We start from the raw sequence: 15754 nt of genomic DNA, 5'->3' as shown, positions 1-15754 counted from the left end.
CAGACTGCAGAGCCTAAATTTGAATTAAGTCCCCAATAAACTTTTTTTGGGGGATTTAAATATTAATTTTTACTGTTGCCGTGGTCATTTTGACCCAAGCAAAAGGTCTTTTTTTTATTTGGGTAAAATTCGTAGCTTTTAGAGTGTTTTGCTTCATAAATATTGTATTCTGGTATAGAGTAAACTTAGGCCTTATGATTTTACTATAAAAATTCACTAAAAAGTTAAATCTTTACAATATACCAATGAATTAACATTGACATGTTTGTGTTCGTTCACCTATTTTAAACACATAAAAATTGGCTGTAAAGGGTTAAATTTGATGACAAGATGACATGATGTCAACAAATGTTTATGCAATACAACAAAATTATTTTTGACACATATACAAATATGATATAAAATAAGATTATTCAAACTTATTTTTTTAAAGTATTTTTAAAAAGTATGTATCTTTTAGGTGTATAGTTTTCATTCTTTTCATTTTAATTAAATAAAAATTATTTAACTACATTGTAAATAAGTCACTTTGTGAAAACACTCTTTCGGAAATTATGAATAGTTGAAATGAAACAAGGAATCTTATTGGTTTAACTTTAGCATTATGTGTTTTATTGTATTATGTTAAATTTTTTACTGAAATTGATTGTTTTAGAAACAAAATTATTTCCATCGAACAGAGTAGAGTTTTTTTATTATTGTATTGATATAAACTGAATCATATAAAATTGTTCTGTAAGAAACAATTTAACCCCAAACTAAAAGTTGCTTTTGCTTCCGTCAAAATGATCACAGAAACATATAAAATTAATTTTTAAATCCCCCCAAAAAAGTTTATTGGGGACTTAATTCAAATTTGGGCTCTGCAGTCTGATTCTACTGGTGTCATAGTATATTTTTGATATATGATTAAAAAATAGGTTAAAAACAGTTTAACAATAAATTCTTTAAATAAAAATAAAACAATACATACCAATTCTATATGCAAATTTGATATTAAATATTTTATTACAAATAAGAAATTAATAATTTTATAAATATTTTAGTTTGAATAAAGGATTCAAAATAAAGTTGTTAAACACTTTTGGTCCTAGGATATAACCTTGTGGGGCTGCTCTGAGCTTAACATAAAATAACATAACATTCATAATTTAGGGAATTTTAAAATTTAATACTAAATCAGCCAATTTATTTTTTATTATTTTGTTGGTTAAGATCAATAAAGTATTTTCATTACACATTTTATGGATACAAAAAAAAATTTTGACAAAATATAAAATTTTTAATATTTGTTCTCGTATTAATTCGAATCCGGAGGATAGGAACCGGTTCTTATCCATACGAAAAAAACTATGTCTAGCATCATATTATATCCAGCTTTCTACGAATATAAAATGTATAATCATAAGATTAAAACCAGTTTTCTTATCCCGTGCCTTCGGCACCTCGGGGCTAAAAAACTGGTTTTAATCTTATAATTGTACATTCTATATCCGCGGAAAGCTGATTATAATACGATGCGAGAAATAACTATTAAAGTTTTAAAATTAAAACCATTTTAATAATTTTACATCAAGAAGAAAAATCTAAAAATAGAAGCAGCTTGGGCAATTATTGTTTTTTTTAAGTACACAAACAACAATGTTGAAAAATATTCTTACAATATTACAATATTCTAAATAATTACACTTTAAAATTTAGTTAATACTTTGTGCTCTGCAGCGGTTGAGCAACTAGTATCTAGGGGGCTCTACATTCAAGGGGGTAGATAGGTGAAAAGTATCCTATAAGTATGTCAAGGATTAAATCTAAACTTGAAATAGCCTAAAACAATCCCGTGACTTATGTGAAACTTCCCTAAAATAGAAAATGTTGCAAATATTTCTGCAACATTGTACCAAGCAAATTGTGCATACAGACCGATGAAAGGATTGCAAGGCAGTGTGTTTATGGTTTTTGAAAGTATACTTAAAAATGTTAACAAAGAATAAACTTTAAAGTTGAAAGTGAATTTTGGTTATTTGAAGTGTTTAATAGTTGAAACAAGAACTCAGTTGCTCCAGTAGTTAGCAAGATCTTAAGTTACAGACAAAGAATTTTACTTCTTTCTTTAAATAAAAGAACAAAAAACTAGAAATAGGTCAATGAAAATAATAATTTTTCCTTAAATTTGAATAAGAAACAATGTCTAATTCGATGCTTGGAAAAAAGAGGTTATTAAAGTGCCTGTCGAATACTTGATGGAAAGGTAGTTTTAAGCCCTATGCTCAACAACAGCATTAAATCAACAAACAAGCAAACATAAACTTAAAGGAATTTCATGAAACCATAAGATCTGTGCTGGTTATTGTAATTTGGATATCTCCTAAAATAAAATATTTTTATATTTAAATTGTTATAATGCGAGCTAAAGTTAACACAAATAGAAAATTATTAAAGGAAGTCTGCAGGAAATTCACTGCTGTCAATGAAATATCTTATGAGGGATAGAAATATTTAAAACATTTTAACACTCTAAATGTAATTTCAAATTATCTATATTTTTTTGTTATTGAAGATGTAGGCTTCAAATTTATGGTATTGGGTCTAATTGTGGCATTCTTTCATAAGTTAAAGCATCATATTTTCTGCAGGCTTCCTTTAACTTCTAATACATTCACTTATCTAATTTTTTTTCCTCCTGCGGATTTAACGGAATTGTGCCAGTTACCTTATTAATATATATGCTGTGCTACTAAAAATATGAACTTACTGAATTGGAACAACAGGTATGTGATAATACTGATGATAATTAGATCCTCCAGGTATAGTTGGAATCATGTTAGGTCTAGAGTTTAGGCATATTCAGTTTAACTTGAAAACAGAGATACTATTACAATTTCATTAAGAAGCTATTGTGTATATAAAAATGACGTCATGCAATTCAAATTATCAATGAATGCCAGTATATATTTACCATTGGTCAATTAAAATGTATACTGGCCTATCAATGGTAGGAAAACAGAATATTTTTATAGTGCCTATAAAAAATGATGTCACACTGGCCTACCATTGGTCAATTAAAATATATACTGGCCCTCCGTTGGTAATTTAATCTGTGGAGTGGCCTTAAATTGGTCATTTGTATTGTATGACGTCATTTTGTATAGGCACTTTAAACTTAAAAATAGTCCTTTTTCTTGTTATCACTAGAAATTAAATGAAATAAAAATGTAACCCCCAGCCCTCTGTAGAAAAGCACTTAAACCAAAACTACAAGCCATACAACTAATTCAGTCTTCAATTATATAAGCACTAGCGGCTATGCCCTTAGAGGCCTCTAAGGGCACTTGAGGAGGGGGGAGTCGAATTTGATAACCCAATTTCTTATTTTAGATTTTAAAGGAAAAAGTAAAAAAAATATTTTTGGGGGTGGAAATTTTTTTTTTGGTGGGGGTTGGGTGCACCCCCCCCCCCCCCCATCATTTTTAATTTAAGTTTTAGTTAAAAAATGTAAAAAAAAAAAAATTTTGGGGGGGAAGGCATTTTTTATTTTTGGGGGGGTTGGGGGTGTCCCACTTTCAAAGAAAATAGTTATAAACCTTCCCGGGACATATGAGAATCTACCCTGTTAAGGAGAACCCGATCGGTTCAGCGGTTAGCGAGATCCTTTGGTACAGACACACAGACAAACAAACATCCTGTTACTTTAGTATAAGGATTGCGTTAAACTCATTCCTATTTGTTGTTGGTCTTGGAAACAATGTTGGATAATATGGTCGAGTTGTTGTTGCAGTTGTAGTTGAAGTTGTGGTTGTAGTTGTAGTAGGAGATGGACTAAAATTAAGTTTTTAAAAAATTAATCAAGACAGACAGGTGGAGATAAAAGTTTTATTTTATATTCTAATTTTGTTTAAGCCTTAAAAGTCTTAAAGTTTTCAGGAATCTAAAGGGATAAGACAATGGCCGAATGATTAAAGTACATCTCCTATGACAAAACACAGAATTATACCTTCTGTAGATTATAATTATTGGTTGAAACGTTTGGACAAAATTTGTTCAGCCAGTGAAAAAGAAAATGTTATTATAAAACTCTGGGGACTGACGGAATAAACACTCCCCCCCCCCCCTCTCTCCCTGCAAAGTTCAACTCTAGTTTGAAAGTTAAAAGACTGTGAATTTGCTTTATATCTGTGTAGGTAAGTTATATTAACAGGAATCTTAAAAGGACTCTCCACAGAAAAATCAACTTTGGATTTATGAAAATCTAACCTGAAATGATTATTCTCTGTTCAATTTTAAGCATTTTTTGTTTTTGTGGCATCGTGATCGAAGCCCTTTGAAATTTTTTACCTCCTTTAAGTGAATCCTCCCGCCATTCAATTTGTGCTGCTTTAGTGATTTTTAGCTTCTATGTTGCCGCATTCATCGCCCTTCTCCGCCGCTACTCCGCTATTCATTGCTGTACGTCGCGTTTCAATACATGCTCTCCTCTCCCTTGTTCAGAAATTAAATGGAGGCTGGGGGTGTTGTGTAGAGCGACGTACGCAATGTATAGCGGAGTAGCGGCGGAGAAGGGCGATGAATGCGGCAACTGCGGCAAAAGATGGTTATATTTGGCGGAGGCGAACACAAAATGGAGGCGGCAGGATTGTCCAGTCAAGGAAGAGGATAAATCGTAGAGCGGCCGGTTGCAATGGAGCAAATGTTCTTTAGCGGCAAACATATATTGAGTGGAGGAAAGTGTAGTATATATTGTTATAGCGGCAGTACAAATAGGCGGCGGACAAAATTTTCAAAGGGCTTCGATCGCGATGCCACAAAAACAAAAAATGCCTAAAATTGAACAGAGAATAATAGTTTCAGGTTAGATTTTCAAAAATCCAAAGTTGATTTTTCTGTGGAGAGTCCTTTTAAGGTATAAGACTATGGATGAAAAACTTATATACATCCCCAATGATAATAAACAACATTACTTTTCTGTGGATTTAAATTATTGGTCGAAACGTTTAGACGCTATGAGTTTGTAACTAACCAATCAAAATAGTATAAATGTACCCAAAGTTTTAAGCCACAAATAAGATAAAGTGGTTTTAAAACTTTGGGTACCAGCGTCAATGTCTCCTCCTTCCCTGGGACTAAATGCTAAAATCTAATTATCAAGTTGGCATCTAGGCTCATTTTACAAGTTCAAAGTATCTTCTGAGGATTTAGAACACACACTCATGTACATACAATGTAGATGTATGTCTTAGGGGTAGCAAAGCTACTTTATAATTTACTTTGTCTGTCCGTATGTAACTTTATAGAGGAAATGTGATTTTATCAGGTACTCTTCAAGATAGTCACCTGAAATTTTTGTTGGAGATTCCTTGTACCAGTAAGCATCTAGTATATAATTTACCTGGTCCGTCGGTCTGTCGGTCATGCTCAATTATTTAAGTTTTAATATGTTTCTGTTTTATGACAACTGAGTAGGGTGAGAAAGTCACTCAAAAATGATCCACGGATGAGGGAGATGAGGGGAGAAGTGGGAAAGAAAACCCCTAAAAAAGAGAGGGATAATCCATAATTTTATGTCGTCATGTGGATGATTTTTGAGTGACTTTCTCTCACTACGACAACTGAACATCTGCTCTGTACCTCACTTTGTCTCTTTGTCCATCTATGATTTGCTTGTGCTTTGCTAATTATGGATGTTATCATCCTTGTACACATACTACATATACATAAACAAACCCAACACACATGCAAATATGTGCATTCAAACACATACTTGGAAAACACACAAAGTTAATTGAATCTGCAATTCTTTCTGCATACAATTTTCTAGAAGGTTTTAATTAAATTTATTGTCAATTTGTGTGAGATTAAAACCTGAATTCTATATTTTTGGAATGAAATTCTTAATATTAATGTTAACAGCTGAAATATTCAAGCCACACTAGTCCCCAAAGTTTTATAGTAATGTTTTCTTATTTATTTGCTTATAAGCTTTGGGGACTTTTATTGAATTTTGATTGGTTGGTTCATTAAGTCAGTGTTCATTCGTTTTAATCGCTAAATGTAATCTTCATTAAGCTTAATTTTGTGAATCATCATTGGGGTTATTCATCGATTTATCGGCCATTTTTAGTGAAGATTTCTGTGACATATGCCCATTTAATTTATGCATTGTTTTGTCCATGTATCTATTATTTTGGGAGCTAGATCGATTCCTGGATTTTTAGTTTTTCATGATTTTCTCGATTATTATTCAGGATTGAAATTATCTGGGATTGAATATGCTCATATTCTACATATTTCCATAAAGTTTCATTAAGTTTCATTAAACCTATTTTTTCCGGTGCTAGATCAATCTCTAGATTTTTACGTTTTTGTGATTTTAAATGTTGCGTGATTTTGAAGGTTTCGTTATTTCCCTATTTTATCAAGTTTTTATGTTTATTGTATGACACTGCGCTAGAGTAAATTTTTTCACGATATCCAATTATAATTTTTATCTACGCTACCTATCTTTGTTGTCATTCTTGTTAAAAGCGAAGCTTTTCTATAATTAGGGTCGGTCCGTCCGTACGTCCGTCCGTCCGTAACGGATAGCTTTTTTCGTTAGTTTAGGCATGTTAGAATTGTCCTATCGATTTAAAATTTTGCATGGTGATTCCTTTAGTAATTAGGTACGATTTAGAAAGCGTGGCAACTCTATAATTTTTACCAAAATGTCCGTACGTCTATTTTAAACATGTTGATTTTTTTACTTTTTTGACAACAAATTTTTATATGATCTAATCATCAAATTGATCTGATTTTTGGTATATTGATTCCTGGGACAACAAAATATAATATTATTAGCGAAGCAACTCTATAATCAAGTCCTAAAAATGTAAGTATGTCCATAAACATAATCCTGTATAAAGCAGTTTTTCAACAAATTTACTTACAACTTTGCTTCGACTCTTATACATTTATATTCTGATTATTCAGTTCTGACACTATATAAGTGTTAATGTCCGTTTGTCCTACCGTTTCAGTGCTTCGCTTTTATGGATGTTGTCATCCTTGTTTTAAAGTAACTATACCTTGAAGATTGCGAGGCCAATAGCTGGGCTATAAAGTTTAGAATCTGCTGTTGTTGCTACAATTTTTGTTTACCATAATTATTTCAATATGTTTTTAACCAATGGCTTCTCACTTGAGGGAAGAGAGGTATAGTCGACCCCACTCCCCTATTTCGATTTTACAAAGATAAGTTTGAGCGAAATCAAGGTGATACTCACCTCTTGTGGAAGTGAATCAACCAATATTAGTTTTAGACAAAGATGAAAAGTTGCGTCAGAAAATTACTTAGATTACATAATATTTTTCAAGGAGCTATTTCTGTTCGGAGGATGGTAGTACCCTCCCTAAAAATAGTTATAAACTTTCCCAGGACCTATGATGAAGTAACATTTTAAAGGAGAACGATATCGGTTCAGTGGTTAGCGATATCCTTTTGTACAGAAAGACAGACACAGAGACATCTTGTTACTAATATCAGAGTATAAATCATATACTGTACGCTAATCCTTATAAAAAATCTTCACAAAAAAATCAGCCGTCTTTCTTGAATTGCAGCTTAGAAAATTAGCTCCAGACGGACAGACAACCAGCCAGACAAATTTTATTATAGAGTAACTTCGCAACTTAAGATAGGTGCCCTAACTTAAGTTTAAAACTTATGGTAAATAACCTGCTGTGAAAATGTTACACCACCTAAAATATAAAAAATCAATAATTTTTATGTTTACGAAAAGTATAGACATTACTGATACAGTCCATAAGTAGCACAATATAATTTAAGGTTATTGTTGTGAAGCAAGGAAAAAGTAGTCAATTTGACTTTTTTATGCTAAAATATGAAACATTTTTAGAGGAATTTATGTATGTAGAAAGACATATAAAGTAGATGAAATATTAAACTAGATTAACTAACAAGAAAACAGGGATCTTAATGGATAAGACAATGGACAAGAATTTATACACATTATTATTTTTCAAATAAAAGTTTGATTAAACCAATCAAACAAGATTTAATGTAAGTACCAATAGTTTTAAATCTAGTGCAGTTTACTGTAAAATGTTCCTGGTAACGATTATCTCAAAAAATCGATGAACTATAAAGGCTGCTAGCACACCGTGTTAAGTTGAATATGAAGGCCTATAAATAATCTGAAAAAGCCAAGATACAATGATGCACAGGAAAATCTTCACTGAAGTAAAAAAGCGTAAGATAAATTTTTCGCGCATTTATGCGCACATTGAGATAACTGTGCATAATTGATTGATAAATATTCCAGATTATTTGTAGGCCTTCTTTTGTCGGTTAAACTTTTGTGCGAGCACAATCTATACATTCCACCGTTTGGCCGTTAGACGCCTTTAGAGTTCTTGGATTTTTGGAGATAATTTTTGGAGGACGTCATGATAAAACTTTGGGTACCAGCGTAATTTACAGTCAAATCCCCTCCCCCCATCTTAAATGATGAAAGAGATAATGAATAGAAACAGATAGATAGTGAGAGACTGCTTTACAGAAAGAAAGAAGAAAGATAGATAAAAACAGAGACGAAGACATAGAGAGAGAGAGAGACAGAGACAGAGACAGAGAGAGAGAAAATAGATATTGGAAATCCTTTAATCATTATCCTTAGCAAACACAAAACTTAAAATACAAAAGTTTTTAAACTGAAAATTATCCTAAAAACTTCACAGAATCAGAGCATTCTAAAATCTTAGATAAAGTTTTTTTTCTAAAATTTTTGAAGAAAAAGAAAAATACTCTGCTAGGGATTTTAAGGGATAGAACAATGGAGGGTAAATACCCCATTTGTAGTTTAAAATTATTGGTTAAAAGGTTCAGACACTGCTATTAATATTTCATAAAACTACTCAAAACTACTACCTACAAAATCCTAAATATCTCGGTTTATATTTGAGTTGTGTACGTCAAAATGATATAAAATAACCGATATATTATTACTTTGATGTTGCTACAGCTTTTCATGTACTCTGATTCTTGCAGCTGGCTAAAATAAGAACAATACCAACCTTCCACCCCCTACACCCTATCCTCTCCTCTTCTACTGGATGAACAGGCTGAACAATAAATGACGAGGACCATATTAGCAACCTAAATTGACGACAAATTTTCCCCTGTCAATATATCCATGTGTATCCTATATCCACTCCTACAATTCAGAGAGAGAGGTGACAATGGGCTGTTTATTACACTATTCCCTTAAGTTTTATAATAACATTTTCTTATTTGTTTGCTTTACAGCCTTGGATACATTAGTGAATTTTGATTGTGGTTGATTCATAAGTTGAGTTTTCAAACGTTTCGACCTCTAATTTTAATTTACAGAAGGGGTAATTTTGTGTATTATCATTGGGGATGTATACCAATTTATTGACCTTTGTCTAATCCCTTTATATCCCTGCCTACAATTAATAAATATTATTGGATGCAATCGTTCTTGTTGATGAGAAAATTAAAAAGTTTAGTTTGTATTTATCTTTGTTGAGTTACAGATAGTTAAGGATGGGATGGCAAATAAATTTTCAAGTACAGGTTAAAGTTCATAGACCAGGCTGTAGACTAAATTTACATTTTTTCAAGGCTCGGCAGCCGCCACCAAGGCTTAAATTTAAACGCGTTTAAATACTTGAATTTTTTTGAGATGGGTTGTCATATTTGGGTTAGGTTTAGACTTTTAGCTAATTTTTAAAATTGTAAAAGTTTGATTTCTCTGTGTCTTACAGGCGGCTGACGTGTGGCTGGATTTAATTAAATTGTATACGATGAAAAAGATAAATTCTGTAGTTGTACAACTTACAGAGTGTAGATTCCCCCTCCTCTTTCAATGTTCACATATAGCTTAGTTTCGAGATCCTACAAAACAGACAAACATCCCTATTATATATATGTAGAAAATAAAAAAGTGGTAAAAATAGTTAAAAATCAGTATGTTTTAAATGGACTTACGGACTTTTTGGTTATGATATTGATTATAGAGTTTCTAAGCATCTAAAATCGAACAATTATAAAAAAAAAGACGTAAAACTGGCCTACCATTGGCCAATTAAAATGTATACTGATCTGCCATTGGTAATTTATTCTGTGTATTGGTCTATTATTGGTCATTTATATTGTATGACATCATTTTTTTATAGGCACTATAACAGCTTCTGAAATCATTAATTTTGAAATGCCATTAAACTTTTTGTGGTTTTAAAACTTCTCATTTTCGTCTTGATTAGGAAAATATTAGTACCCAAAATATGCCATTAGAAGAAATTTGCTACGATACCCTAAAAGCTATGGGCGCAGGAGAGTGACACTTGGGGGAATATACAATACAAGTGAAATTTGACGAAACAAAGAATACATTCAATTTTCTCATTTTGCCTAATTGGGGAATAGATTTATAAATTGAATGCACAAAGACTTTACTAAACGCGGGGACTTAGAATATTTATTCATCAAGGAATTTTATTTCAATTTTATAATCATCTTATAACTAAAATTATTTGTTGTAGATAAGAAATTTTAAAAATAATAGCCTTGATAACCATCCATCTTTATCTTTTAATAAATTTAAAAGGAGAGTAATTTAGTATTTGGTTTGTTATTTTTTTACTTTAGGAAAGATTAGGTTATATTTGATACTGGGTAAATCTTACTCCCCCCCCCCCCCTCCTTAATAAACACACACTATCTCTCCCTCGCATCCCTGACTAAACACACAATATTGAACTCTGGATTATAGATAAGTTAGAAAATTTCTCAATTCAATTAGGTAGACATAGGACACTCTCTTATTCTTTTTAAAAGCGAAGCTTTTATATAATTATTTAAAGCGAATCTTTTCTATAATCACGGTCCGTCCGTCAGTAACGGATGACTCTTTTCGTTATTCTAAGAACTATTTCAAACTCTATAATCGTTACCATGATGACAAATAAGTGTTAAGTTCGTTTGTCCTACCGTTTATTTGCTTTGCTTTATGAAGGTTGTCATCCTTGTGTATCAATAAAGTTTAGGGCCCTTCGTAGAGGCTAGGTATAGGAAAAAACTACATCCAATATTTTCATTTTATTTCAAAAATAAGGGGATCGTTAAGTTATTGAAAATCGATAGGACAGTTGCCTAACATGCCTAAATTGACGAAGAGAGTGTCTGTTACGGCCATACAGACAGACAGTAACTATAGAAAAACTAAGCTTTTTAAATACAAGAATCTATTAAACTTTTTGAGTGTCCATTTAATCTGATAGAATTGCAAATTGTGCACAAAATTTAGATTTAAAAGAAATAAATTAATTGAAATTTAAGGTCTTCATTTCGTACCTAGGTATTCTAGAACTTTAAATATCTGTAAATAATTTCAAAAGATGGAAATATGATTTACTTGGCTGCTATTAAAGAAAGTGTCGACCTCTAAATAAAAAAGAAACAATTCATAAAATAAAAACATAAAGACCATAAGGAAAATTTTATTTACTCGGCTGCTGTTTGATATACATAGTTGTGAAATCCTTTATTTAATGAGAATTTTCTCTTAGTTAGTCGTCCGTCCACAAGTGCATCTGTTTAGCCAAAACATGAGTTTTTGTTTGTTTATAAATCTGCTTTTGGAAGTAGCTGTATTTGTTATACAACTTTTGAACTTAATGAGTAAAGTTGAACATTTCAATATTTCAGAATATACATAAAAAAAACAAATGTTTAAAGGCGATTTTCAAAATTGATAAAAAAATTTCTAAGAGGATAACGCCGGTTAAAAATAGAAACTAATTGTTACCTATAACTAATCCTAGGCCTCTCAGTATCGTGCATTCAAGGATATTTTAATAAAGACAAATGCATATAAAAAAGATTATTTCAACATAAAAGATTTCCGAATTTCCTTTGTCAGAATCGTGGTCCCATGTCCCTGTTTAATCTAAACACTTACACACACTTACACTTCGGCACCTCGGGGCTAAAAAAACTAGTTTTAATCTTATAATTGTACATTCTATATCCGCGGAAAGCCGTTTATAATACGATGAAAGAAATAACTATTCTGGGCTATATCTTCAAAGGGAGGGGGGGGGGGGGGGAGGTGTCTTTCAAATATAGTAAAACCTTTTATGAAACCTACCATTGACGAAAATTATGGAACTAAAGGGAAAGCATTCTACGATATTTTATTGGTCCTACACACAGACATCCTGTTACTTTATAACAAAAGATATATCTTAGTAATAATGTGTGAGCATTCTTTTTCTAATTCCAACCCTCGCTCAACAGTTCAATTTATTTGCATTTAAATTGAAAGGAGAAACATAGACCAGGGGTTTGTTTCAATATGTTCAAACAATTTCATCAAAAATTGTTAGCGCTTTTAAACAAAGTACCCTGTTTAGCAATGATACCCCTCCCCCTCCCTTAACTTTATAAAAAAAAATTGAGAGTTAATCTTATAACTATGACTAACCCGATATGCCTATAACTACAGTGTCCTAATCCTACGGGATACACTATAACAAATAAGACCTAACCTAGCCTAATCACTGTAAAAATCAAACAAACCAAAAACTAGCAAACCCCTCCCCCTCGTTTTCATTTTCAATTTATTTCAAAATAAAAAGGGGTCACTTTATGTGAAAGACCCTCCAAAAAAGTCTTAAAACAGCAAATAATGATTTAACCAGTTATTTATGTAATTAATTATGTTCTCATGTTTATAAAAATTTAAGTATAGTTATTTCTTTCATCGTATTATAAACGGCTTACCGCGGATATAGAATGTACAATTATAAGATTAAAACTAGTTTTTTAGCCCCGAGATGCCGAAGGCACGGGCTAAAAAAACTTGTTTTAATCTGATGATTGTACATTTCTATATTCGTAGAAAACTGGATATAATACGATGCTAGACATGGTTTTTTCGTATTTATGAGAACCGGTTCCTATCCACCGGATTCGAATGAATACGAGAAAATATATTATTATCTATAAAACTAAGCATCCATAAAACTTTTTGATCTAACTGAAAATAAAACAACATTTACATCCTAAATAAAACTTTATTATATATTAAGCTATTTTTAAGGAAACGATAAAACACTCAGTTCAACACAGGTACAGTCATTTACTAAGTATATTTGCGATTACTTTTATTTAATGAAATCTTCCAATTTTTAACATGTACAAAACGGCCTGCGGTATTGCATCAAGATCCATGACAGATCTATATAGGAAATAAACGTCTATAATCGAGCTCGAATCTTCCAAACATATTGTGTATAAAACTCATAGTGCTCCAATAATCCATAATAAACTCTCATTGCCCAGAACGATAAGACCCATTATTTTACTTTATTAAAAATAAATTCCTTTTTTTAATTTCATGTTGCTATTTACCTTATATCAATGTATTTAATTTCTAATCATAAAAAAGAAAATTTAAATTTATAAAATAATAAATGTAAGAAAACTCTGTTTTAAAAGAATTCGATTGTGGCAACACTTTGTGTGTTCAAATATTAAACTAAAATTGTAATCATCATCATTAACCCTTTGGTGATGGTAATGTAAAGAAAAAATATAATTTAAAAAATCTTTTTAAAATCATTTAGATTATTAAATATTTACTTTCTTTTAGATAGTAATGCCAGGTGAGGAAAATAGATTTATTGAGAAATAGATATGCATATAGAAAACTAGCCAAAAGGGAGATAATTATATCGAGCCAACTCTAGTAAGTATGATATAAAAAAGACTTTAATTTAAAGGTAAAAAGCTCAATCGTTATTTTATTATTGTTGATTTGTGTTCTAGACTAAAACAAGGCATTTGACGATTGAAAATACATATATTTATTGTAATGCCTTTTAAAATATTTTAAAATAAAAGACATTTGATACGGGAATAAGGAAAAACTAATAATATATACATATAATAATTAAATATATTATTTACTTTATTCATTTATTTACTTGTTTTTTTACTTTTTTTTAAATTTTTGTTTCAACTTTAATCTTACGCATTTTATTTTCTGTACTAGTTTTGACTAGCAAGGGTAAAGTTGAAGTCCCCTCGGGGAAATGAATCTACATATAATCTTTAAACATTTTCCTTTAAACGTTATAAAGTTACTCACATACTACCTCTTTATTTAGATATTTCTATCGAATACGCCTCTAAAAGCAGCTTAAAAGCAGTCCGACCGCAATAGATGTTTTATACTTAATCATGCTGCATAAAAATGATAATGTTTACGAGAAGTTTTAGCTGTTATTTGTTACAGAAACGGAGCCAATAAGTTGCAAAATGTAAAAGAAGCTTAAAAGCAGTCCGACCGCCATTGATGTTTTAAGCTTATTTATGCTACACAATAATGGAAATGCTGACACAAAGTATCGGCCATTTATATTGTATAGAAATAATTTGTAAAATGTAAAAGCAGTTAAAAAGCTGCTTAAGAGCAGTTCGACCGCCATGTACTGCATTATACTGCATAATAATGGCGATGTTAACAAAAAGTTTCAGAAGCTTATCTTTTAAAGAAACAGCAACAATAATTTGTAAAATATAAAATCAGTTAAAAAGCTGCTTAAAAGTAGTCTGACTGCCATAGATGTTTTATGTTTATTTATTTTCCATAATGATGTAAATGTTAACAAGAAGTTTCAGCTGTCTATCTTCAATAGGAGCATAGAGAAAATCAGTTTGTCCCTCATAAAGTTTCAGACGTTCCGATGGATAAACAGTTATTTCGAATAAAGATAAGTTTGCCTACTAAAAAAGGAAAAAATACAGGGTGCGGCACATAAATCCGGACAAATTCTAATTTTTAAACAAATAAACATAAAATCGTCAATTTTAAAGATTTTATTGAATTTTAAAAACTGGGAAGCAAAATAGGTATATATGTATATGACTAGTAGATTATTCAACAAAATCGCCGCCAGCCTCAATTACCGCCTCTACCAGCCTCCTCAACCGCCGGCAGGTCCAGGTCAAAATGTACCTGTCCAAGCTGGCGTAGTTCTCATTGATAGTGGCAATGAGGGAGGTCTTTGTGGTATGGGCACGTCTATTGGTGCATGCTTCAAAGTAGCCCCAGTCCCAAAAGTCCATTGAATTAAGATCGGGCTGCTGGGAGGCCACATTTCCTTAGGAACATAAGTAACCGCCAAATTGACAAAATCCATGTTTTTGCTCTCATTTGGGCTAGGATTTAGCTACAGTGGACTTTAAGTACTCAAAATGCGTGTCTCAATGAGCTTAAGACACACACAAAAAATTGGGTCAAATTTCCAACTCCTTCCTTGTCGGGCCCTATTGTTTGTGATTTCTTAAGGCTCAAAATCTTGAAAAATCGAGCTAAAATGGATTTAAACATGGCAAAATGTGTGTCTCAATGAGCCTGAGAAAAATGTCCGGATTTATGTGCCGCACCCTGTAATATCCCTTCTAAAAAGCATAACATAATTGAACAATATTTCCTAACTCTATATGTCATACTTTCATGACAAATGATATTATGCCGCACCGTGAATATAACAAGAATATCAGTTAAGAAAAATAAGAAAATAAGAGTTTTTTCTTATTGATAAACTAGCGGCTATGCCCATAGAGGCCTCTAGGTACACCTTAGGTAATGGGGATTGGGAATAGTAGACCCTTCACTTTCATTTTAAGGTTTAAAGAGGAAAAATGTTTTTTTTCTGATGGGGAATATTT

At 31.5% G+C, this 15754-nt stretch overlaps 1 protein-coding gene across 1 annotated transcript in view; it reads right to left on the bottom strand.

Moving 5' to 3' along the window:
- Positions 1–1473: 1473 nt before the first annotated feature.
- The window catches only part of LOC145330518 (uncharacterized), a 29627-nt gene continuing 15346 nt past the window's right edge, over positions 1474–15754 (bottom strand). The window contains exons 4-8 of the mRNA XM_080175146.1: positions 7709–7731; positions 7059–7114; positions 3721–3816; positions 2753–2830; positions 1474–2365 (exon numbers count right to left, since the gene is read on the bottom strand). Of these exons, the coding sequence (XP_080031272.1) occupies positions 2308–2365; positions 2753–2830; positions 3721–3816; positions 7059–7114; positions 7709–7731 (311 nt within the window). The 3' untranslated portion in view covers positions 1474–2307. The remainder of the gene's footprint in view (positions 2366–2752; positions 2831–3720; positions 3817–7058; positions 7115–7708; positions 7732–15754) is intronic.

This window comes from Acartia tonsa, chromosome 10 (genome assembly GCF_053477335.1).
Source record: "Acartia tonsa isolate MP-2025a chromosome 10, ASM5347733v1, whole genome shotgun sequence".
Taxonomy (NCBI): Eukaryota; Metazoa; Arthropoda; class Copepoda; order Calanoida; family Acartiidae; genus Acartia; species Acartia tonsa.
Note: the sequence above shows the minus strand (reverse complement) of the source record. Positions and strands in the feature narration are given on the sequence as shown.